This window comes from Anoplopoma fimbria, chromosome 13 (genome assembly GCF_027596085.1).
Source record: "Anoplopoma fimbria isolate UVic2021 breed Golden Eagle Sablefish chromosome 13, Afim_UVic_2022, whole genome shotgun sequence".
Taxonomy (NCBI): Eukaryota; Metazoa; Chordata; class Actinopteri; order Perciformes; family Anoplopomatidae; genus Anoplopoma; species Anoplopoma fimbria.
Genome location: NC_072461.1, coordinates 24,471,525 through 24,498,604, shown reverse-complemented (window position 1 = coordinate 24,498,604; position 27,080 = coordinate 24,471,525). Strand labels below are relative to the sequence as shown.

General features: G+C 40.0%; 1 protein-coding gene across 1 annotated transcript in view; it reads right to left on the bottom strand.

Moving 5' to 3' along the window:
* Nucleotides 1-27,080, bottom strand: part of dapk1 (death-associated protein kinase 1) — an 82,062-nt gene that overhangs the window by 37,094 nt on the left and 17,888 nt on the right. The window contains 5 exon segments of the mRNA XM_054610446.1: nucleotides 5,471-5,497; nucleotides 5,659-5,707; nucleotides 7,182-7,311; nucleotides 12,449-12,587; nucleotides 18,427-18,648. Of these exon segments, the coding sequence (XP_054466421.1) occupies nucleotides 5,471-5,497; nucleotides 5,659-5,707; nucleotides 7,182-7,311; nucleotides 12,449-12,587; nucleotides 18,427-18,648 (567 nt within the window).

The window sequence follows — 27,080 nt, the reverse complement described above, 5'->3', positions numbered from 1 at the left end:
GGACAAAGATCAATCACAAGGTTACCGTTGTTCAGCCAAGACAGAGAAGAATATATGTTTACCAAGGTTATTTACATTTGATGAATTTCCTACGTATCTACTTTAAACAACAGCGGTGCTCTCTCTCATCATTTAGAATGTCTCATTCTTGTAATCAAAAAGACTTCTTTGGATTTTTCTATTCAAACAATAAGTCACCGGCTGCTGATTAGCTCTCCGGCCCTCGAAACTGAGACCCAACTACTCGTTGAAGTGAGGAATATGATTACGGAGCCGCGTAGCAGCTAATGGTGACTCTTCAGTCAAGCCCTGATATCAGACTGAAGTATTTGTTGTGTTACTCAAACACCAGCAAAAGGAAAACCAGCTGGAATGGCTCTCAGATTCAATGAATATACAGTGGGGGAAATAATTATTTGATCCCTTGCCGATTTTGTAAGTTTGCCCACTGACAAAGAAATAAACGATCTATAATTGTTATGGTAGGTTTATTTTAACAGTGAGAGCCAAAATATAAAAACAAAATCCAGAAAATCACATTATATAAAAGTTATAAATTGATTTGCATTTGATTGAGTGAAATAAGTATTTGAGCCCCTACCAACCCGCAAGAATTCTGGCTCCCACAGACCGGTTAGATTAGTCCTTTCACTTTAAGAAAGTACTCCGAATCTCAACTCGTTACCTGTATGAAAGACATCTGTCTCAATTCATTACCTGTATAAAGGACACCTGTCCACAGAATCAATCAATCAGATTCCAACCTCTCCACCATGGGCAAGACCAAAGAGCTGTCTAAGGACGTCAGGGAAAAGATTATAGACCTGCACAAGGCTGGAATGGGCTACAAGACCATCGGAAAGCAGCTTGGTGAGAAGGAGACAACTGTTGGTGCGATTATTCGGAAATGGAAGAAACACAAAATGACCATCAATCGCCCTCGGTCTGGGGCTCCACGCAAGATCTCGCCTCGTGGGGTATCGATGATCATGAGAAAGGTTAGGGATCAGCCCAGAACTACACGGGAGGAACTTGTTAATGATCTCAAGACAGCTGGGACCACAGTCACCAAGAAAACCATTGGTAACACACTACGCCGTAATGGATTAAAATCCTGCAGCGCCCGCAAGGTCCCCCTGCTCAAGAAGGCACATGTACAGGCCCGTCTGAAGTTTGCCAATGAACACCTGAATGATTCAGAGGAGGCTTGGGAGAAGGTAATGTGGTCAGATGAGACCAAAATCGAGCTATTTGGCATCAACTCAACTCGCCGTGTTTGGAGGAAGAGAAATGCTGATTACAACCCCAAGAACACCATCCCCACAGTCAAGCATGGAGGTGGAAACATTATGCTTTGGGGGTGTTTCTCTGCTAAGGGGACAGGACGACTTCACCGCATCGAGGGAGGATGGACAGGGCCATGTACCGTGAAATCTTGGGCGACAACCTCCTTCCCTCAGCCAGGACACTGAAAATGGGTCGTTGATGGGTCTTCCAGCACGACAATGACCCAAAACATACGGCCAAGGCAACAAAGGAGTGGCTCAAGAAGAAGCACATTAAGGTCATGGAGTGGCCTAGCCAGTCTCCGGACCTTAATCCCAGAGAAAATCTGTGGAGGGAGCTGAAGCTTAGAGTTGCCAAGCGACAGCCTCGAAACCTTCAGGATTTGGAGAAGATCTGCAAAGAGGAGTGGACCAAAATCCCTCCTGAGATGTGCGCAAACCTGGTGACCAACTACAAGAAGCGTCTGACCTCTGTGCTTGCCAACAACGGTTTCTCCACCAAGTACTGAGTCATGTTTTGTTAGGGGATCAAATACTTATTTCACTCGATCAAATGCAAATCAATTTATAACTTTTATATAATGTGATTTTCAGATTTTTTTTGTTCATATGCTGTCTCTCAATGTTAGAATAAACCTACCATAACAATTATAGATCGTTCATTTCTTTGTCAGTGGGCAAACTTACAAAATTGGCAAGGGATCAAATAATTATTTCCCCCACTGTATATATGTATAGTTTGAGTGGAGAGACTTTTATGGGATAATGTGAGGACCAGCACGAGACAAATGCATGTTTTAATGGACACACACACACACACACACACACACACACACACACACACACACACACACACACACACACACACACACACACACACACACACACACACACACACACACACACACACACACACACACACACACACACACACACACACACACACACACACACACGCTGAGCGATCATGCATGTAGCTGAGGTCTCAGGTAGTTAAACCCCCAGCCTTCCCTGCTCCACCCAAACCACTCAAACTCGTCAGCACCAGCTGCTAATTAACACGCCAGCTGGGACAGACATGGAGGCGGCGGCGTGGAGGTCAGGCTCAAGTCGAGTGGAGATGTATGAATTTATCGACTGTATAACAGGAGGGCAGCTGCGTACAACAAACAAAGTAATTAAGGCAATTCTTCAACATGCCAGGCGGTAAAAATCAGCAGGAAAAGTGTTGAGTCAGGATTCTGTGGCAACATTTTATCCCCCAAAATGTTTCCCAAATGAGATTTAAAGACTGTGCACATAATTAAATGCAGCCGTTCTTAACAACCACAAACCCAAATTACCCACAAATCCACCGATCCAACTCTTTCTGCCAATATCAAGAACTGATCACTGTGTGGATAATTTTTATATACATATAAATATATAAAACATACATATATAAATATATATATATATAATATATATAAATAAATACATATATGTATATACATAAATATATATATAAATAAATATAAATAAATAAAAAAAGACATAAATATATATAAATAAATAATAAAAAAAATATAAAAAAATGTATATAAATAAATATATACAAATAAATATATATGTATAAAAAAAATTTAAAAAAAATATAAAGTTAAAATATATATAAAGAAATAAATTAATAAATATATTAAAAATATATATATATTAAATATATAATATATATATATATATAAACAGGAATTCAAATGCGAGTGCATAATGTATATACAGAAATAACTAAAGTGAATACATCGGCCCCATTGACACGATAACATATTTGCGTCAGTATCGGCCCGATATCAGATATCGGTTCATACAAATTAGAGCTCCAGCATAACACAAAGCTGTCTGCTTCATCACATTCACCAAAATGATTTCTGAGATAAGGTGGCATTATCTCAGACAAATGATGTCTGTCAAACTAAAAAAAAAATTTGCATCGACTTTGAGTTGCCTAATGGAGCTTTTTGTGCGGCTTTCATTACCTCGTAGCAGTCGAACCAGTCAAGCAAAATACTCCCATTAAGAGTTTGGAAATGCTCCCAAAAAAAATAAAATAAATCACCCCTAATGGTTTACTGAATTATCCCCCCTCCATGTTGTTTTTAACAGGAGATGAGCATTACTGTTAGTGCACCTCACCGTTTCCTCGGCTGTGATAATAGGCAGTGAACAATCTATTTTCTACTTTGCCAGGCGGAGCTGTGACGGCTGTGTGGGTGGACAGCGTGAACAAAGACGGTGTGTGTGTGTGTGTGCGTGTGTGTGCACAGTATGTATATGTGCAATTGTGTTCAAGCAACGTAGAGACAAAACAATGCATCATTATGACTGCACCTACGTATTAGTCTTTTATAATATAATGCACTAATGTAATGTTTGCAGCTACTTATTATGTAATAATGAGATAGCACTTTACTTGCTCTTTATTTACCTTTCTCTGTATTTTGGTGTGGCCTCTCTACGTGTTTGTGTGGGCAAATGCAGCATTGTGCAAACATTCTTTTGTGTTTGAGCCTCGTGTAGGTGTCTCTCTGAAGCGTTAAAAAGGTGTGTGGGAGCTCAGAAAACCTTGTGGCCCGGTAATAAAAGAGAGGAGGACACTACAGCGTCGTCGAGAGCCAGCAGCAGTTGATCCGTGGGTCGCCGAGGCCACGAGCGTCTCTCTCGCTGCTGAATTAAACGGTGCTGACATGTCTGCTTCAAAAACACGCGCTAGTTCAATGAAAGCTTCGGCTGTAGAGGAGGAGGTTTGTTGTTTTATAGATCAGTTGGATAACTGAAGTACAAGTAAAGAAGCCATACAGGGTGAAACCTTTTAACAGGAGTTGGTATGATAGGGGAGGATATGTTATTAGGACTTCTTTTCTGAGGTCACATCCTCTTTGTTAGCTTCATATTAAGCCGATAAGATGAAAGAAGAATGACCCGATCGAGGACAAATTTAGGGATGAGTTAGCTACAGTAGATTAGCATCGAGCAGGCTAGACATTGTAGTTTTTCTCATTGTTTTAAATTATTTTAATATAAAAAAATAAATACTGCATAAATCAGTACATAATCTGGATTCAGACAACGTCAACATCACCAGAGGATCCTTGCGTTATGTGACATGTTGTGAGAAGTGTATTTGCAGCAGCAGAGTGTAAAAACCTTTTGGGATGTGTTGAGGTATAAAATCTGGGTGATAATCAGTTTCAGTGTAAATTGGTAAAAATAACCGAGCCTCGTGAATCTTATATTGTGAGCCAACACGTCCTTTTTGGATGGAAATATGTTTAAATCCCAGGCAGTGGTGGAAAATCTTTTACTTAAGTAAAAGTAGCAAAACTTCAGTGTAGAAGTACTCTGTTACAAGTATAACTTCCTGTATTCTAAAGTACATCTGAAGTGTTAACAACAAAATATACTTAATGTACCGAATTTACAAAATCATAATGCAGAATGGCAAAAAATAAAGGCTGTAGTTTGTCAGTTTAATGTTGCAGCTTGTAAAGTAACCAGAAGAATAACGTTGCATAAAATAGAAATACTCCACTGAAGCACAAGTATCTCAATATTGTACTGCAGTAAAGTACTTGAGAATATGTACTTATTTAACTTCCACCACTGACAGCAGTTGGAAAAAAAACACTTACGTAGACGTCATCTAAATGAATTAGTAAACTACAAAAGAAAAAGGCTGATGAATTAAAACTTACACACCACAGTTAAATGTAACTACGGTCCAGAAGGAGCCTCTATAATGTGGTTAATGAATAATAACTCACTGAGATTGCATATCTAATAAGAAGCTAATGTCAGTCTAATCAGCAAAACAATATCTCCTGAAATGAAAAAGAAATCAGTCCACACAGCTGCAGGGACAATATCGCACTCGAGTGCTCTCAGAAAGCATTTTTAATATGCTGGACGCCTCTTGCTGCAGGCTGTTACATTATTCACCACAAACTGTGGCTGCTGAGTGAGCGGCTCAGCGGGTTCAACAACAGAGGGGTCAAAGGGCAGCCGGTGACCTCTGAACTCTGACTGTGTAGTGTGAGACGACGCCCCAGGGGGGTTTGTTGGAAAACGTGCAGGTGAATGTTGTGAATGTGTGACGTTTCGTATGCGTTTCACATTAACTCATCATCACTGGTGAGGATTGAGACACTTACAGGATGTAGGTTATCACTCCGACGCTCCTGAGAAGAGGCAGGCAGAGAGAGAGAGAGACGAGAGATTAGTCGTGCAGTCGTGCAAAACATTTACTTAACAGCAGATGTTCTTAGGAAATACAGACCATTTCAAACAGCATATGTACACAAGGCTCACTGTGGAGCAGATTGGCTTTTTGTTTACTCACCACATGTCTGCCTCCAGGCCCAAAGGTTCATAGTTGACTACTTCTGGAGCTGTGAGGGAAAAAAAAAACCACACAAAAAACAAAAGATAATTACTACTCAGGTCACCACGCAAACATCACACATACACCACGCACTAACTGAATCTTTCTCTTACTAATTGATTTACTTGTTTTCCTTCTTGCAATGCTTTCTTAATGAGTTTTGTTTGAGCTTGTTATCACATTCAGATTTCTTTGGTTTCTTCTGGAGGTGTCGTTTTATGAGCCATTGTTTGGTTTTATAATCACACCTAGCAGAACTGTGATCGTTTCTATTCTTTTTTCTCGTCTCGTCTCGTGTCCTCAGCTGTGTGAACACCGTGATTAACGATGACTCAGTGCTTTCATTTCTAATTCAATTTAAACAGTTTTGATATGAAACAGGAAGAGAGGATGCAGCCCCTTAACCTGCACCTCCCTTTGAGTTTATTCTAAGACATTCAGACACTTCAATTAATATTCTTTGTCTTACTTCTATTTAGGCATCAGTCTTGATGAGTGTTGAACTATAGTTTCCATAATTGTGGGGCTTTGGGAATGTAAAAAGGAAGGAGTTTATTTGTTTTTTGGGGGAAAATTGGCACTATTAAAATTATGCTAAATGAGCTATTAGCAGATCCTGTTTTTGATGAACCCATGGATGTACAGACAGCTATCACTGGATTACTTTGATACTGAAGAAAACTTTAAACGTGATAATTCTATCTTTCTTTCATCTTTATCAATTATTCTTCAGGATTTATGGACATTTATTTGCAATGACCAACAATGATATCATCGGGAAGTTTAAGTCGCACTGAATCAAAGAGTATCATGTCTCTGTGTTCGTTTTTGACTTGAGTTATGACCTCACAATTGACCTGTACAACTACAAAGCCACATGCAGGACAATCAAATGCAAAAGCAGGACTTGTGATTTGTTCTGTATTTGCCATGAATTAATGTTTTTGTAGAGGATAGGGGTGTGTTCCAACATCAGCTATCCAACTCATTATTTCATTTTTCTGCCACTTGATTTCGGTTTAGACCATTTGACCGCTGCCACCCTGCTGAACTGGGACCAGGCTCTGGTTTTGGCCTGGATGGATACTGGTGGGTGGGCACTGGCATCGGATTGGAGGAGAATGGGAGTGTTGGCGGCCGCCCCGGGCAAAAATGGGAAAGGTGAGGGGAACTGGGATGGAGCCACTAATGTGTCTAATAGTGTGTGTGTTTATGTTGGCAAGAATGAGCAGATCTGGTAATCTCCAGTCTATTATCAGGTCTCTCTCACTTAGTCCCTACGGCACCTTTGGCTCCTGCTCTCACTTAACGCAAAAAAGCCTGGATTAGAGCCAGGAAAACAGGGTGGAGCAGCAAGTGTGTGTTAAGTGCTTGTATAGTGCAGAAAGTTCAAACTCATCGGAGCAGAATCGGTTTTAAACTTGCCAAAAAATAAGAAAAGGATCATGATTCTTCAGCGACACACAAAATTAAGTACTCACCTACAAATTCTGGAGTTCCAAAAATGTTTTTAAAATCGTTGCCAAAGTCTATCTTGTGGGCCAGGCCGAAGTCAATGAGCTTGATGCGCGGGTGAGGCACTGAGCGGTTCAGCAGCATGATGTTCTCCGGCTGGAAAGAGAAGAAGAAAAAGAAAGAGAGTTAAAGAGGAGGGGAGACATGGAGGACAGGTGGCGTGACATTTTTATAAAGACAAATGTCTTCACTGAAGCTTTTTGTTCAAACAGGCCCTATTATGCTATTTTTCCGGGTGCATATTTTCATCTCAAGTTACAGTTACAACATGTTTACATGCGTTAATGCTCATAATCCTCCTTGTTTTTCTCATCCTGGCTGTCCTGCAGCACCTCTTCTCACCCTCTCTCTGAAACGCTCCGTTGTAGCACTTGCTCCTCCCTCCAGAAAGCAAAGTCTGCTCTGATTGGTCAGCTAGCCCGCTCTGTTGTGATTGGTCAACGTTTCACATTTCAATAAAACTCTTCCTCCGTAGATTCAGCTCCGTTTCTCTCTTTTGTTGTTTGAGGGCCAAACTAGCCGGAAGGAGTTTTACGTCACTTCTGTAACATTATGACCTCATAAAGTTACAGAAGTGAAGGAGAGAATTCAATGGAGCCGTTTCAGGAGCTCAGGAGCTTCTGAGGGGGAGGGTAACTCCTTTTAGGTGTGGACTTCAGGTTTTACACTCTACGGACCTTTTACATGTACAAAAATATATATAACACACTAAAGAAGAGGGAAAAAGTGGAAAAGCATAACAGGGCCACTTTAAACAGTTTCTAGCATGAAGCCAACTGTGCATCCTGACTTCAATGGGGAACTGTTATAATGCTCACACGGGAATTAAAAGGACACATGTTAAAAAAATTGTCCCCTAAATTATCAGGATAGGACACAAGCTAAGTGTAAACAGGAGGACGAGCAGCGGAGGTAGAAACAAAACCAGGAACAGGCTGGCAGGAAGGAGGCGTATCAGTCATGGAAATCCCATGCAAAACACGAGTGAAAACCTCTCGAGGAAGTGGGAGAAAAAAGGAAGGACGGCAAACATGTGCTTTAAGGACAACAGAAGCCGGACATTCCTGAGGACACAATCTGTCTTTAAAGACGAGGCCATCTTCCCTCCAAACCTCATCCTTTGAGCTCCACTATGAGGATTTAGTCCAGGAAGGAACAGGAACAGATTGAATGTGGGCCGCAGTGGCAACAGGAGGCGCTGAGAAAATACAGACTGCAGCTCAGCTCGTTGGTTTGAGTCTCTATGAACATTTATACGCTGACGTTAAAGCTGGAATCAAGGAGAATGATAGCAAACAGTTTAAGTGATAAATAGTGGCAGAATGTAACTAAGTACTCAAGTAATGTATTAAAGTACAAATTTTAGGTATTTTTTTTTTCATGCCACTTTCTACTTACTACACAATAATGAGTGAAATATTGCATATCATCATCCTGAAATATGATGTTTTGTTGTAAATTAAACGACCCAAGTACAGCTGAAATAATTAATTTATTAATTAGTCGGTTGACAGCTAATTTATTTTTGATTTTTTTTTAAAAACATGTCATGGTTCCAGCTTCACAAATCTAATGATTTGCTTGTTTTTCTTTTTCACTATTTTAGTAGTTTGAATTCGTGCTGTATTAGTTGCACAAAAAAAAAACCAAACACGGTGAAGTTGTCACTTTGAGCTCTGAGTGATTATGAAGGCATTTCTCTTTGTTACGGAATTTTTAAAAACCAAACAATTAACTGATTCATTTATACAATAATCAGAACAGTAATCTATTATGAAAATAATCACATCAAATAATAAGTTAAAATCAAATACTAGTTTCAACTCCATCAACTTCCACAGTAAAAACCTGCTTTAACATTTATTCATAAGTAATTATTATCTGATGATATAATATATAATAGTATAACGGTCACAGGGAGCGTTTTTCTGCATTGAGTACTTTTAATATTGCAAGTACATTTTCCTAATTATACTAACATACTTCTTCTCAAGTAACATTTTCTATGGAGGACTTTTACTTGTAACAGAGTATTATTGCAGTATCTTTTAAGTACTTTTACTTAAGTAAATTATCTGAATACTTCCCCCACAGCTGCTTAAATCCTAAAGAAAGAAGGAATTTAGGTGAAGCACCATTTTTACTGGAAGCTCAATAACCAAAAACTGATTTCCTTACAGATCTCTCCACTGCACAATGAAAATCACAAGGATAAGAGCATTAAAAGCAGGGGACTAGTAAACAATGACACAATAGAAGAATCAAAGTTTGGGGATTTTCCCGAGCTCCGTCTTTTCAAGTTGTTGCCATTAACAGAACAGCTGACTCTAATTATCTTTAGTCCTTTAGTTCTGATGCAAAATGCAGATGAGATGAGTCAGACATTAGTCTGCTCTGCCTAACATATCAAGCTCTTGAGCATAACAAGCTCATTGATTGTCAATATCACCGTCTCTGTAGAATTGATTTGACGAAGATAATCGTTTTCTGAAAAATGCCTTGTTCACGTTTTAAACAGTGGTAGATGAAGGGGGTCAAAGAGAACATTTAGGGGACTTTATTTCTGACCCTAAATGTCTCCTACTGCTGTCATGGTCCGGTTATTGCTGCAATATATTCCCATAAAAAGGCCACAGATATAGCTCTGAACTATAATTGACAAAGTGTCCCTTTAAATTCTGTCAAACACAAGAAAAAAAGACAAGATGTTGTTTGAACAAAGCAAATAAAGACAATGTTTGAAGCGTTATACTTCAATTCAAACTCACTCAACTGAAAAAATTATGTTTTAATCTGAGCCACTTCCATACAGGTAATAAAAGAGGCTGAGAGGTGAAGCGGAGGCTGCAGTGGTCAGAAAAAAGCTCCTGCATTGATCCCAAGTGGCTCTCTGAGGTCATTAGAGGTCATTACTTCCTGCAAACCTGGAGGCCGAATGTCCCCGAACTCTGTTGGATGATTTGTGAAGATTGTTCTGTAAGTGGAGGAGTCGGTCTGGCTGTTTATTCTGAAGACGCCAATGTGTGCAGCCGTAAGTGGACAACCGATCAATGGTATTGATCGAGATCTAAGTTAAGAAACTACCACAACAATATAGTGTTGTCACAATACTGGGATTTCCAACAATAACTTAAACAATCTTAGGCCAATCTGCATAATGAGTACTTTTACTACTTTGAGTATTTATTGATCCTAATACTTTTACTTGTAACAGAGTATTTCTACATTGTGGTATTGCTACTTTTACTTATGAAGAGGTCTGAGTACTTCTAACATTAGTTTATTTAAATATATGAAGGGTTTTTCTCTCATTCAAACAAATTCTGTCTGTCTGTCTGTCTGTCTGTCTGTCTGTCTGTCTGTCTGTCTGTCTGTCTGTCTGTCTGTCTGTCTGTCTGTCTGTCTGTCTGTCTGTCTGTCTGTCTGTCTGTCTGTCTCACTTTAAGAAAGTGCGTTTGGGCCATGGCTGTCGGTTCACGCATATAGTTTAGCATTCTAGTTTATTTTGGAAGTCACGCCATAAAGTAATGTTGTGCTTCGTGTTGTTTGTCAAATCAAATTCAACGGAAACCTACAATCATGATAAAGAGTAATACATTTCATGTTATAAATCATAGAGGTTACCTTCCTGCTCTTCCATCTCTTTATTCAAAAAATACAAAAAGATTGATTTGTTTTTATTTCCATCTCAACCTGTACACTCTGTCTTTTCTGTTGTACTCTTCCAGCTGTGAGTCACACACACACACACACACACACACACACACACACACACACACACACACACACACACACACACACACACACACACACACACACACACACACACACACACACACACACACACACACACACACACACACACACACACACACACAGCTGTGAGTACACCATGACCTTTATTTTATTTTTTTCCCCCCTCGGGAGCTTTAAACTACACTCCCTCCATAATATAACCCAGAGAATCCTAAAACAAACCAAAACAGATTAGTCACGGTAATTTGCCTCCGATGCATTGGCTCCAAAAACATAAATACTAACAGAGAGTGATATAAAATGAGACGTCCAAAAGAGGCCAGCTGATGCATTAAAAAAAAAAAAAAAAAAAAGAAAAAAGAATCCCATATTTCACATAATGCTGCAAATCCACTTCTCCAGTGAGCTGGCATTTTGGAAAATGGATGTGAACTACTCCAGGGAGAGGGTCTGAACAAAAGGCAACACTTGAACAAGTCACTGTCATCATCTTCTGTGTCCACACTTTTCATGGAAATCTCACAATCATCAGAAAAGTGGATCTCTTCTTCTCTGAAATTGCCCAATTCTGTTTTGGTTCTCATTTTGAGGACTAATCACTTGAAAAGTCTGATTTGCATTTGTTGAACTGTCTGAAACAAAAGATCTATGATGGACAAACGCATGAGTTTGTTGTATTGTATTGCTGTGTCCCAACTCACTACTAAATACTTGTATTCATAACCTATTATATATAACTTTTCAGTTTTTTTACAAACAGAAAGTGAGGCAACAGATCAAATCAAACTACGACTTTGAAGATGCCATTGTCAGTTCAACTTTACGAAGAAAAAGTGAAACAATTTACTTGAATAGAACAGAGCCATTGTTAATGTTACACTTGTGCTTTCAGCAAGTCAAACTGTTGTGGAAAAAGTATATTGTGCATCGATTGCATTTTGGAAGTAGAGTGTCTCTAACATCACATTCAAATCAATGCTCAACAGAGCTGCAACTAAATATTTATCATTCTCAATCAATCTGCTGATCAATTTCTACATTAATCAAGCCAAGGTAGCATCTTAAAATTCCTCATTTAGCCAGTCAAATCAGTCAAAAAGCAAGATACTTAGTTTACTATCATAGCTACACTATCATAAGACAAAAGTAGCAAACCATCACATTTGAATAGTTGGAACCAGAGTAAGTTTGGAGTTTCCACTTTAAAAAAAATGACTGAAACCATAAATAAATGATCAAAATAGGTGTAATTGAATATTCTCTCGGCTGATTTATCAATTAATCGACTACTCTTTTCATCTCTAATATACTGTTTAGCATAAGTATGTAGTGTACAACTGGGATGCAGATTTTGTTCATAGCATGTTATTAGTGTGTACAAGCTGACGAAATAAACAATATCTGAAACACTTGGCGTACTCGTGCTTTAAACACTTGACTAAAGCATGATGTCGTCCGTCTTTAGTTTCTGTCGTACCTTAAGGTCAAAGTGGGCGATGTGTTTGGCGTGCAGGTAGAAGACTCCGTCCAGGATCTGCTTGAGGAACTGAGTGGCCTCCTCCTCGCTCAGCGACTCCTTCTCTGCCAGGAAGTCGAAGAGTTCGCCGCCGGCCACGCTGGACGAGCAGAGAGAGAGAGAGAGAGAGAGAGAGAGAGAGAGAGAGAGAGAGAGAGAGAGATCAGAGCCAGCTACAAATCCCTGCTTATCAGAGCTGAGCTGATGTAATCTAATCATCCTGGTGCGTTAGATCACGACCAATTTACACATCCCGATTACATTTGAACCACCGCTGTTCTCAATGAAATTCTTTAATTAAATCCAACAAAGGGGAGACTATGGAAAAAGGAATAAAACCTATCGTTTGAGCCAAGTTCCTATTTAAAGTGTTTGCAACATTACATTATCTTGCCTGGAAATCTGGGTAAAAGGGAAGAATTTGCAAGAATTCACAAAAATCAACACAGTTTTGTTTTGTTCAAAAAATAGTAAAACATTGTAACTAAATACTGTTTTGATCCACAACAGTTAACGAACAATACTGACCCAGATCGGACTAGTTTTTGGGCAAAAGATATTTAACATGATATGATACAAAAGCCTTTGGTGTCTTAGCTCTTAGCCCATCAGAACTAAATTATAATGTTTCTCATAAATTCCCCTTTATACGCTAAAACATAAATAACAGTATCAGCACTCGCCAATCACTACCACCACCACCTTGCCTTACATTCCATCTACTAATACGCAGCTCTTTTAATGAATTGCATAGCTTGATTCAGCACACAGCACTTAAAAAAGGTGGAGTAGAGACAAGGGAGTGGAGCGAGCAGAGGATTCATCACGGTCACAGCGTGATAACTTGAGCCAAAGCCTGCAGCCAGAAGAAGTGTGACGGAGAGAGGAGCAGAGCAGAGAACTGTAATTACAGCCGCGCTTATTCAGCCGAACAAACACGTGTTCATCTGAAGTTAAATTACTTTTTAGTAGGCAATTTTCCATCTTATAGATTTACATATATTTAAACACTTGTCTTGTGCCATCTGGAAGGTAATCTATTTAGAAAAAAAAAAATGTATCTTCACGCGTTGCTGTGTAAAAACTAACACCAATTAAAGCCTCCGCAAATGTATATGCAGGAATATAAATCTACAGATACTACTCCATCCTTTAAAGGAGGAAACACCAGAGAAGCTGCACAGCTGGGATCTCCTCCACCTCCTCCACCTCCTCCTCCCTACTAAACACCCACTCTATATGTTAGATGTTTTATTTCATCACCTGCTTCGGTGGTTAACAGGGTGTTAATCCAACCATCACACACAGGACAGAAGGTTTCTGCCCAAACATTCCACCTCTTCCTTTTTTTTTTTTTCTTACAGGTTTGCTCAACGTTTAACGTCAAAGAGAGCAGTCGCTGTCACGGTTCGTGTTTACCCAGGGTGCAGCGGGAGGAGGAGAGGATGTGGAGGAAGGACAAAGGGACACAACACGGAGCTATATATTTTTAGCATCCAACATGCAACTTCTTGTTTTACCTGCTAGCATTATTATGTCAGCCTGCTAGCTTTGAATGCTAATTGTGTGTAGAATCAGGATGTAATTCATACTAGAAGTGTAACCAAATTTAAATAATTCACTTTTCAAACCTTTCATCTCCTCCACTGGATGAGCTTCAGTGAATTAACCACTAATACTCTCCCGACTCCTCAAGTCCATTACAAGATTGTTTCAGTCACAAAAACAAGAACAAGACAACGAATGTCTCAACATCTTTGTTTTCTTTTGGATGAACTGTCAGCTGACAAAGAGCTTTAAAGGTACGAGCTTAGCATTAACGCTGAGTCATCGCCCGCATGCGGAATTAACTGAAATGAGATCACTCCCCAAAGAAAACATGAACATTAACACGGATTCAAAGTCTTACGAAAAGTTTGTTTAGCTTCGGTCCTGAGGTGATATTTTGAGTTGTGATTATTGGATCTGAATCAGAACATTTGTAGGCTAGACAGCTTCTTGTTGATTGGTCGACATGCTCTTGAACGCTTATCACTGGTGTTACTTTTACCAGGAAAAAAAGCGCTCAGTGTCTCTGTTCTTGTTTCTCCGGACTCAGTCTTGATAACTGTGTTAGTATAAAGCATAAAGTTGGCAGTTTGCGAGGCGGCTCAGGTTCAGGTGGTTGATCAACACATATTTTTGCAGGTTGGACTGTGCAGATTGGCTTTCATGATGGGTCGGGACTGTCTGGCGGATTCAGGTATTAAAATAATAATAATAATAATAACAACTTTATTTATATAGCACCTTTAAAAACAGAGTTTACAAAGTGCTTTGACAGACAAAGCAGCAAAAGCAAGGCAATAAAACAAAAGAAAGCGGCCCAACAATGGAAGACAAACTAAGGTAAGACTTAAACCCTAATAAATCAGAACAATAGATGAAATAAACTAATAAACTAAGAAAATAAAATAAAATAAAAAACCTGAACTGCGTATAACTTGACTACTTGGTAGTCTTACTTAGTTTCCTGCTGACAAAGCAAAGTCAGAACATGAAATACAGAAGCGTCTGTGGGGCTCAGCTGGGCGCAAAATACCTAGAATTGTCAGGCATAAAAAGTCAGTTCTGGCTGTAGTTTAATCTCACGGCACTGCAAAAAGTGTGAAAGCATCCCTAACAGATCAACCGACTGTATCAGTCATTTTTGATCGTTTAGCAGCAATAAGGAGGAGAAAACTGCAATCAAACAATCTAATCCATTAAGAATTTACTAATGGTGGAGTATTGGCATTTATCAAAAGTCTGCAAGCTACACTTCCTGGTTCATATTTCATTTTTTCTCCCTATGCCCACAGTGTCAGGCCCACTCAAACACATAACAATGACATAACAATGATGAAAAAACTCGTCATATCAGTTCCTCAGAGAGGAAATCCTCTCAAGTGCGTCTCTCTGGGACATGAATACGTTTGGGAAACCATGAGCTAAATCATTACGACAGACAGGTCATGAAAAATCATCTGCCTTGTCTTCACAGACAGCAGAACAGTAGCAATGTATTAGATTATAGGTCACAGATTGTGTTTAATGCTGAAGCTTCCTCTGAACCATCCCCTGCTTTATCTTTGACAGAACCATGACCTTCTAAAGACTCCAAACTTCAACACAGACTTGAGCTAAACTTTAACAAACTGCCACAGTTAAACAATGCAGCGTGGAAGTGAGCACCAGTGTCACCAGTGATAGCGAAGCCTGAATGTGTGAGATACAGTGTGTGTTGTGGAGGTGTTAGATGGAGCCAAACAACTGGAAAGGATGGATGCCTGCTGGAACAGAGGGAGAGCTAATGGAGCTGTCGTATACAGGCTTTAGAGGTCCAGAAAGACCAGGTGAGACACATCACTGATGAGACTCATAAGAAGTTTATGTCTGGCTACAAAAACACTGCCCAGCTGTTGGGAGCTTCAGTGACCAACCAGCCAAACGCTGATTCAATGATCTTTACAACCTCTTGTGATTTATTACGACTTCAATTCAGGGAAAATCTGACATAAAAACTTTGACACAAGGTCATAAATAAATGTAATAATGGACAGAATACAATATAAAGCATATAAATGACTTTGTTCTTCTTCCAGTAAGCCTATATTCTGGGGGAAGTAGCTCAGCATACCCGCTCTTTACAGAAGCTAAAGAACAATTATTGCCAGAGTCCCTTTTTTTAAAGCATTTTTTTGTTATAACAAATAGCGAAAGGGACCTCCACAGTAAATTGGGCCTTTTTCCCCGGACATTTGAAGTCCACTTCTCCATCGTCTGGGTTTATTTGGCCCGCACAAAGACAAACTGATTTGATTAACTCAGAAGAAAAGAAAAATCGATGGATCCTCCCTAATGGGTTGAATGATACTGTTTCAGCAGCGGCCATCACCACCATCCGATACCCAAAACTCTCTGTCTCTAACTGTGTTAAAGCTGGTGTCATTCACATACATTATACAGTAGCTTCAGGATTTACGTGAGATATTTTGTTTTCTGTGGTATTGTTGATAATGTTCAGTTAGTACTGGAGGTTAAAGACAGCTGCTCTTAAGGTGAATACAGTCATTTTAGTTTTTAGAATGGTTCCTCAACATGTTCACAAGCAGCTGAAGCGATTTTCTTTTCTTAGTGGCAATAATCGGACAACGTCGATAGCATTGATGTGCATTATCGCAGAGCAAATGTTCTGTTTGGTTGGACGGATACATGTAGTTGTTGACACATTGGACTATTTGTTTGTATGTTCACAGAAGTCTTACACATTACATAATGTTTCTAGCTGGAAAGTGGACCAAACAATGGATAGGGGTTAAAATGATGTAGACTGGGCGTTGTAAATATAAACTCAAGCATCATCGTGCAAACGAGTAGCATATTTCTATCCGCAAATGTATTCATGTAACTGATTGAAGGGGATATTATATGGAAATGGGAATCATGTTTTGACTGTTTGAAACTGAGATTTAGCCGCACATTACATTTGTGGATGAATATAAATCAGGGGCCGAGTTTATGTTGATGCACAAGAGCACTTGTTTGGTATTTTATGGAATGAGGAAAAATCTGAACAATTCTGAAAATGTTTGAGAGAACGGGAATATCCTTACTCCAAATACCAATGCTGTGTTGACTAAAACATCATTAAAAAGCTCAATAATGATGAATAAATATGATTTTTTATACTTCTGTGAAAAGCTAATAGCATTAGTTGAAGGTCGTCCTGTGATGATTTTCATTCAGATTTTTACGAATTCTCCTCTGAAGTATTAAATCAAGCATTAGAAATATTGAGATGTTATTTGTAGCCACAGAAATGAGCTCCACCGCGTCACTGTATTGAGCTGGAAATGAGCCATGGTCTTATTAAATCACACATGTGTTGTTCTGTTAGCCTGGAGTGGTTTTGTGATTTTTTTTTATTTCTTCTTTGCGATCCGATGGTGTCGATCGCTGGTGAGGAACGTTGTCCTGGCTGGCTGTAAGGTGACCTCCTCGCTCAGGCCTGCTTTATTCTGCTTTCATGCCCATTTGTTCTGAATAAGCGTGTCAGCTAGATTATAATTACAACGTAAACATGAGTGATGTTACAGCGTTCGGAGTTCCACCTAACCTGGTCAAACTGGTTTAACTGGTGCTCAGTGAGGGCTTTGTGCCACATGACACCGCTAAGAGGTTCCAGCTACTGGGGCAGTTTAGAACCAGTCTACCTGGAATACTGGTGACTATGGTGACTTGTGACAACTATTAGACAATTATTTTGTTGAGTTTTTTTAATTTGATTTTACACTTGAAGTTAAGCAATACTACAACTAATATGTTTATATAATATTTTAGTTATTGTGGATTTTTCTTATTTATTAAACTTGTTTTTTACTTGTTTCCCCGCTGTGGGACTAATAAAGGATTATCTTATCTTATTTTATCTTATCTTAAATTTACATGCCATGAGGAGTAAAACTGAAAACTGAAGGTAGCTTTCCAAAAGTCTGAAAAAATAAATAACCCTGTTGATGTCAGCTCGGTTATCTCTGCTTGGAAATGAGACTTTAAATGTAGTTGAACTGAATCATGGGAAATGTAGAATCCGGCGTTTTTAGGAGCTTGACCCATACCAGGGATTATCTGCCATTTTCGTTTGGACTACTTTTGTTTTTAATCTGCCTCTTGTGAGTCCTTCAAACACTAAACCCCCGCACTTTAAAGTGACCATTTCCCTGACAGTCCCTTAAATATTGTTCTTAAAAAGACTATAATAACTTTTGTAAAAGCCGTCTTGTATCAAGCTGATTTTTTTTATATGCAAGCCGTTTTGAGATCCTTAAACTTCCATTTTATAACTTAAAAACAAAAATCTAAAAGAGCCATGTTGAAATAAATACATCAGAATAAATGAAGAAGCCGAGGCCACTCACAGCTCCAGGATCAGGATGACCTCGGCCTTGTTCTCAAAGACCTCGTGGAGCGTGATGATGTTGGGGTGCTGGATCTCCTTCAGGATGTTCACCTCGCGCTCGATGTCGTCCCTCGTCACCCCGCGTCGACTCGACTTGCTGCGCCGCTTCTTGATGGATTTGGCGGCGAACTCCCCACCCGTGCCCCTGTGCCGACATCGTCTGACCACGGCGAACTGGCCGCTAGCGAGGGCGAGAAGATGAGGAGGTTGTCAAAACATGTTGTATAGCCTTGAAACATCGAATACAGAATAAAAAAAAAATATCTACTTTTTAACACCTCTAAAGATGCAAATTTACTTGTTTGATCTCATTTGTTTGATCCATACAAAAGGTGAGCATATTTTGTTACCTTTTGACTGAGCAAGGCTAGCCGTTTCCCTCTGTTTCCAGTCTTATGCTAAGCTAAGCTAACTGGCCGCTTGCTACAGATAGATCCTGACCTTATAGATCTTTATAGTGAGAGTGGTATCGACATTCTCATCTAACTCTTGGCAAGAAAAGCAAATACTTGTATTTTTCAATGTTTCTCACTAATCCTTTAAAACATAAAAAAGACAATCAATAAGGCTCTGGGGGAATCGTGACAAACATTAATTTAATTTCTATAAAATACACCAAAAGAGACCAGAATTTGATGACAAATAATAATCAAAGAGTACAGCTGACAATACAAACGGACAAAATGAACCATAAACAGATAGAAATAAATAGAAATAGAGTGATCTAATCAATCAGCTTCGTGGACATTCTTGTGCTGCGGTGTTACATTCCAACAGGGTTCACCTTTGTTCACTCATAAAGCAGACACTCTGCTTACGGCCGTTTCAATGTGGCAAACACGGACGTTGGAGCCAGAAGGCGTGGGCGGGATAATAAGGCAATAAAACAGCTGATCAGAAATTGCTTTAATTAATAACCCGCTGATGCATCATGCCCGACCACGCCTGGATAGAGAAATAGCAATGGAAGATAAATAAACAGCAAACACACAAGTATATGTAATCAGATTGGAATTCCTCTGTAGTATATTTTTGAAAATGATAATCCACGTGGGAGTGGAGACTAATTAACAGGAGACTTAATTAGTATCTGCGGTGGAAAAAGAGAGTATTCGTTCCTCCCAACGCTGAGACGTAACAACACCTGCCCTCACCCTCATAATCAGTCTGACAACAGTGTGTAAATGACATCCAGGCAGCTCAGCGCTCAAGTGTCAGCAGCAGCCTGATAAGAATCACAGCTCAGCACAACATCAACACAGCTGGTAATCCTACACTCGCACACTCAACTGTCATTAAATGCATCATTCATTTTAATTCAGTGACATAAATCATGTCAGTCTTAGAAGATTAGTATTTTGTGTGTTTTTTATATGATGTATCGGCTGCAGAAGTACCTCCATCTTCACCCACAAAAATAATCAAAAAAATATAGCAGACTTCCTGTGGAACATAAGCCAAATTTATTTGATCTAAACAATTAATAACACTTAAACAGACTTTACGTGTCAATTTTTTTGCCTCTCGAAATGTCAACATCTGTTACTTTTCTAGACATTAAGAAACTAGAATCTATTGGTTGAATCTAGAGCTGACACAATTAAAGATGATTTATTGATTTGATTTGTTTTAAGACATTTTTCAAACGAAAAACACACAATTTAGTGGTTTTAGCTTTTTAAATATTAACAATTTCTTGGTTTTCTTCCTGTTTTGTGATAATGAACTGAATATTTTGGGGGTTTTAGACTGTTGGTTGAACAAAACAAGCATCATGAAGATGTTAGCTATGAGAGGAAGCATTTCTAGCTAACATATGACATTTTCTTAGACTCAACATGAAGCAGCAATATGACAATAACGTTTCCCATAAAGAGACATTAAGAGTTTTGGCAAAACAATATTGGTCTTTTATGTAACTCTGACCAAAATGATTTTGACCCCAATGAGAACCATTTATCAGCGCTCTATCCTGTCAAGGTATTTCTTCCCAACAGGACTATATTCTATGTTACAGTGTCAACAGGCTGCAGCAGAAAAGGCTGTAGTTAAGTGGATATGTGTACAGCCTTTATTGACTTTTACTGTCTATACAATCCACATGTGGTGAACCTGAGTGGCATTTTAGGCCGACGAAATTCTCTTTGTATGAACAACACAGGAGCTGTTGCAGAGACTCCTCCGTCACGCTACGATGCAGCGTTGTTACTGAACGCAGCCATCTGACTGGATGACGCCGACTCCGCTGTCGCTCCACCAAAAAACACGGCCAGAGAAACCACTCGGGGAAGCAAGGACACTTGGCTGAGGGCTGTTGACGCCTCCGCCGATTGTGCCTCCTCACGGCCCTGGCAATCATTTAGCACTTAGTGTACCGAACACCCACAGAGGGAGGAAGAGAACCAGGGAGTAGATGGGTGAGAGAAAAACGACAGAGAGTGCGCCACATTCTGTCTCGTTTTTTTTTATTATTTTTTTCCATCTAAGGCCAGATTTTCAGCTTTATGGCCAAAGCTTCCACTGCCTTGGCAGAATTTTTTTTTAAGAAATGGCTGCAATAAAGAGAGATCCCTGCGCTGTCATGTGACTCCAACAGTCCTGCCGAGACCGAGAGTGCACAGTTGTCAGGAAGCCGTTCAGTATATTGTATTTAGCTATATGTTCCCACTGTAATCCTCTCTCTACATGGTGATGAGTAAACACAGCATCCAGACTACAACACTGACAGCTGCAGAGGAGCTTTGAAGCAACAGAGAAATAAGGCCTCGGGGAGTATCTGTGACAAAAGTGACCCTGCTCTGACCCTCAACTGTGGCGCGTCCCCTTTGGGCCGACAACTGGTTTAAAACTGCTGCATCCACACCAACACTTTCAGGTGATTGTGAAAGAGTGTTGCTCCCATTGGTGCTGCAACAGTTGGTTGATTAATTGATTCAAGTCCTTTATAAGCAAAAAAAGGAAGAAATATTATGGTTAGAGCTTCTGAAATGTGAAGATCTGCAGCATTACTTTGTTTTATGGGATTTTAATCTGAATATCTTTATAATTTTGATGATTGGCTGGAAACAAAACAAACAACTTGCTTTGGTAAATTGTGATGGACATTTTTCTTCTGTTCCCAAACCATTAATCGTTTCAATCCAGAAAATAAAAATCTGCAGATCTATCCAAAAACTTGTTCGCCTCTCCTCTTCCTTCTCTTTGATTCTGTTCAACAAGCACAGCCAATGAGTTACTCCTCCCACTACGAGGGCCCTGGAAGTGGCACAGCACGATGCATTTGCACATCCCTGTAAAAAGAGCTGCTGGTGGAAGGTTAATGATGCAGTGACCACTGATGGGACGTGGATCTGCTTTTGATTGTAGCTTGTTTTGTTTGCAGCAAAATTTTGATATGAAAGTAGTAATGGCGGTTCTTCTCATTCAGTAGAGGAGGGTTGATCGGCAACTGTTTTGCTATTAAGCAATTTTTGCCACATATTTCAGCTTCTTAAACGTGAGAGTTTGCTGCTTCTCTTTGTTGTATATCTCTTGGACTGTTGGTCAGACTTCCAACAATCAATTTTTCAAGGCTTTACATTCTGGGAAATCCAACATTTTTGGACATTTCAAAGACTTAACGACATGACAAGGAAAATAATCTGCAGATGAGTCAACATTGAGGACAATCATTGATGTGGGGGAGCAGACGAAGTCATTTTCAGACTAATGATCAATTCCCAATTCAATACTTGTGGAGTCGTGCGTCACTGAGACTTGCATTGCACAACTGGCTTTACTGATGCACTGAATAAACAAATACAGATGGATTTGGGCGACTCAAAAAGCGATAGCGGTCAAAGGTACAGACAGCCTTATCTTCAATCTACATTTCTACCTGTTTTCATCTACTTTGACAACTGCACACGTGTGTTGATGGTTTACAAAACCTTCTGCATATATATTCTGATAACAGTATAACAATCAACCACATTAAACTGACATATTTTGAAGGGAAGTAATCTGATGGTGACGGTTGGAGGATTGTTTGCTGACGAACTGAACTACCGATTAGCTGAGGGGAATGATGTCTCTTTGAGGAAGTGACTGAACCAGAGACACGAAGCGGACACCGTGAAGAGGAAGAGAGAGCTTTAGGATGAAGTGCTTTCTCATGCTAATGACACTCCCACCCCCCATTCAGTGGGGCTTCTCCCTATCGTGGTCGCCCCACCTGTCAGTCAGGCCTCCGTTGTGTAGACAGAAGGGACAGAAACATCAGGGTTGAATCTGTGTCTGAGTACAGGGCTGTGTTGACAATGTGTGTGTGTGTGTGTGTGTAATATTATACATGCAGACACACACATAGGACTCCAATATCTGTATTCAAATGACTGAGGACCTGTGAGTGAACACTGCGCATTACTTTACCTCACAGAATTATCACTTTAATGGCAAATGTGCAGCTGTAAAGGTCAAGTTTAGACAGCTAAGGTGATGAGAATGCTTATGGATACCATTATACAGAACCAGTCAAAAGCTTGGACACACCTTCTCATTCAACTACTTTGAAGAATCTAAAATATAAAACATATTCTGGTTTGTTGAGCATTTGTTTGTTTACCACATAATTCCATATGTGTTCCTTCATAGTTTGGATGTCTTCAATATTAATCTACAATGTAGAAAAAAATAAAAATAAAGAAAAAACCATTGAATGAGAAGGTGTGTCCAAACTTTTGACTGGTACTGTATGTTTGGCCTACAAGTTCATCCTTCTCCTTTTATGCTCATTTTCTCGACAAACACACATCCAGGTGAACAGAAAGTAAACTGTTAAACGTACAACCTCATATGCAAACCACTGAAACTGGAAAAGTAGGAAAGATACAAAAATACATGGTCATCTAATGGTGCTGCAATGCCAGCAGAAGAAAGAGACCAGAAGCCCAAGACAAACAAGCAGAATCCTCCTTCAACTCATTTGTGTTGCTGTCAAACTTTCCACTGCTGAAAGTTCATGCAGAGGAAAAGTGTAATCTGTGAAGCCGTGGGACTTTGGGTGTGAAAATACTGGATGAGAAAGGAGAACAAAACTGATTTCCTGTTTCTTGATTAAACACCATCTGTGCAGTTTTTGGGAGACATCCTGTGACACTTCTGATGTTTTTATTTCCACATTTACTTCTTTCTTGAATCCTTATGATGGTTTTATTCACACGAAAACATACCGTACATAATACGTGTATGAAGCATCGGGATTGAAAGGAAAGGACGGCAAAAAGTTGTGTGAGACTCTTCAGCGTCCTGAAACCTTCTGCGTACAAAAAAGAACAACCATCGCAGACACTTGAAAATATTCTGTGTGAAAAATATTTTGTGAGGGCTATTATGCTGCCTGACAATTAAATAGGCAAGTGGAGCCTTGCAAATCCGAGCCAATTCAGCCAAATTCACACAATACACTGAAAAGTTCACTGTTCAATGCAACTACATATTTCTCTCAGTTGAGAGTTTTGTGGATTGCCAAGGCTGAGCCCAGCACTGTTGACATATTCAAATGTATTTTGCTCCACGATTCTCTGAATTCAGTAGACATGAATGTTTTTTCAAAATTTCTCTGAACTTCTGCAGGAATAATACCTTTAGATATCGCAATCTCAAACTCATGCTACATGCCTTTATTGGGTGGACTATTATGTCAAAGCACCTGTTGGGTGTCAGGTTGAGACGGCAGTGAAGCGTAACAGTGTCTCTAGAGGAGAAGGAACAATGTATAGAGGTGCTATAACTCTATAATTCATCTTGTTGTGAAGTTTTCCAAGGCTGAAAGAGGACTTTTCAATGGAGTGATTGATAAAAAGATAATTCATATGTTTTGACATCACGTAATAGCACTATCATTTATAATGCAGCTCAAGAGAGTCGCACAAGAATGCGTCGAAATGTGCATTTCTGCATATTTCTATAAACTGTAGATAACTGGTGAATTGGCGGGTTTGCATTGGTTTCCTCCCGCCACCAAAACACGTATACCCCATGTATACATACGTGCATAATCTGCCGCATCTCATGAAAATAAAACTAAAATGGGAAAGTTTCCAATCATCCATTTAAGCACAGAGACTACGCTAATAAAACAACTAGCGTGTAGCCTGCGGGAATCAAACCACACACCTCTGTTGTTTCCCAAAGCTCTCCCACTGTACGCACATAAAGAGAGGGGGAAGTGAGCCCACCCCTTCTGTGAACAACACCAGCTGCACACACATACAAACAAGGGGGAAAATGGCAGCGGTTCAGCTGAGCTCTCGTCCCTCGGTGAGGTAGTGGAGGGAAACCAAAACCCAGGGCTGCCTTGAAAACCAAACACCCTTTTCCCCGGTCGGGTTCCTCTTCCCGAGAGCCGAGACTCCACTCCGCTCTCTGCTAATGGGAGCTAAGAGCTACGTCAAACAGGAGTTAATGTGGTGGATCTCTACCCCGCTGTATGTGTTTATTGTTCACCACCTAGCAGGAACTAGCTGGGAAATCCCTCTCATCCTCCAGGGATGTGGAGGGAGGGAGCACTGACTTGCACCAACGCTGCTGAGCAATCGCAGAGATGGAGGCAGAAATAATGAGCAGGCAGAGAAGAGGAACGCCTTCCCTGGGAATCGCTGACAAACAGAGAGGCGGCGAGGCTGTTTTTCAAGAGCAGCGTCCCCCCCCCACCCCCCGCACCCCTCCTTCAACCCTGCAGAGCGCAAAACAACCCAGATAGTCTGCAGGATCAAATTGCTGCGTTCCCTTTGTAGTGCTTAAAGCGCAGACAAGGCTTCCCCTACTTTTGGCCTACTTGTTTCTGTAAAGCGACTGGATGGAGAGGGGAGGATTGGGAGCTCTGGGAACACTGGTTGGGAAAGGAGAGGAGAGGTTTGTTTGTGTCTACCAGAGAGCTGCCTGGCTCAGTGGCACAATGCCTTGGAGAGCGTTGCATTACCCAACACTGTGTTTGTCTGTGGAAAGACAGCGCGGTCGGTAAACACATTTATTGCTGCACGCTTCTCTTAGCCCTGATAAACGTGAGGTTGGCTTCGTACGGCCCCGCCTGTTGAATGTGCACACATGGGAGCCTCAGTTGCATATACAAAAAACACAAAGTAACTGACGCTGCTGCTTCAAAAACAGAACCTGCTCTCAGCCAATTCACATGCAAACAGACGTACAGAGAGGTCAGGGCCGAGAGCGTCGGATGAGACACTGCAAACACGGCAAATTAGATTTCATGTCAGCTCAGTGTTGCTTCAAAAGCTCCAGATGTACAAAGGCCTCGATTACACAGTCCTGATGCCGGAAACACCTTTTAAAGCCTTCTTCAGACTGCAGATATATTGAATCAAGTGACTTATAACGAGTCACTTTGGACAAGAGCAGCTGCTAAATGATCGGAATGATATGAAACGATAGATGGGGTTTTTTTCCAGCACGAATGCCAAAGATATGCTTGCTTTTCTCTACAATGTGATAGTAAACTCATTATTATCTTTATTTTTTGTTTAGGATTGTTGACAGACTTTTTACCACTATTTTCTCTATCTTAATGACCAAAAGAATAATTGATTCATTGAGAAAATAACTGCCCAGGCTAACTGATAATAGAAACAATTGTAAATTGCAGGCCTAATATAATGTAATGTAACATACATATACATACAGCAGCAAAATTAAGCAATATATTTGGGAAATGCAATATTTTAATCTTCATAAAACAAGTTTCCAGACTGATGTGGAAACTCTTAAAAGACATAAAAACTACTATTAAATGTTTCAATCAGAAGACCAAATGTCACGACAACTAGTTGCTCGTTGGGAACAATAAGGCGTACGAGCAGGTTGCAATTTTTTATAAAAAGCAACAAATAAGACAGAGTTGTGATAGTTCTGTGTCCGCTCAGTGAGAAGACTGACCTGTGAGCTGTCGAGCGAATCAAGTTTTTCCTGCGGATCGCATCTCTACCTTGAAGCTTACCTGCAAAACTAAGGATGCAACGGATTTTGTTTTATACGTTGTTGTTGTTGTTTCCTGTAAAACAGGTTGAGAGGAACTTTCCCCTTTACAGTCATAAAGCGCTGACTGATAATCAGTACGTTTACGGTGTGGCTTATCATTTCCTTTAACAGTCAAGGATTGAGGAAGCATCTCTGACTGCTATCAGGTAACAACTCAAGAAGATAATAGCTAATTATGGCTCCTTGGTAACTGTTTGGTTGGAATGACTCAGCACTTTGTGGCACAACTGCCAAACCAGAATCTAGACATTATGACTTCTTTTATTTTAGATTGACTATTTCTGTAGCCAACAAACACAAAATATTGATGCCACTATTCATGCAACGTTAACCAAGCCAAGACAAGAAGTCAAGGGATATATCATGTTGTGTTGATGTGAGCCAGACCTATATGAAATTCCTTATCTATTTGTGACACACCATTATTATTTTTTTAGCTCTACAAGTAAGACACGGGGTTCTGTTGAGAAGGCAGCTTCCTCGGTGAGAACGAGGTGATAACAAGCTCAGTGTGAAGATCAAGTCACCAACGCAGGATGTCTGGCACAGCTTGGGCTGACAGCAGCTGAAGATGACACACAT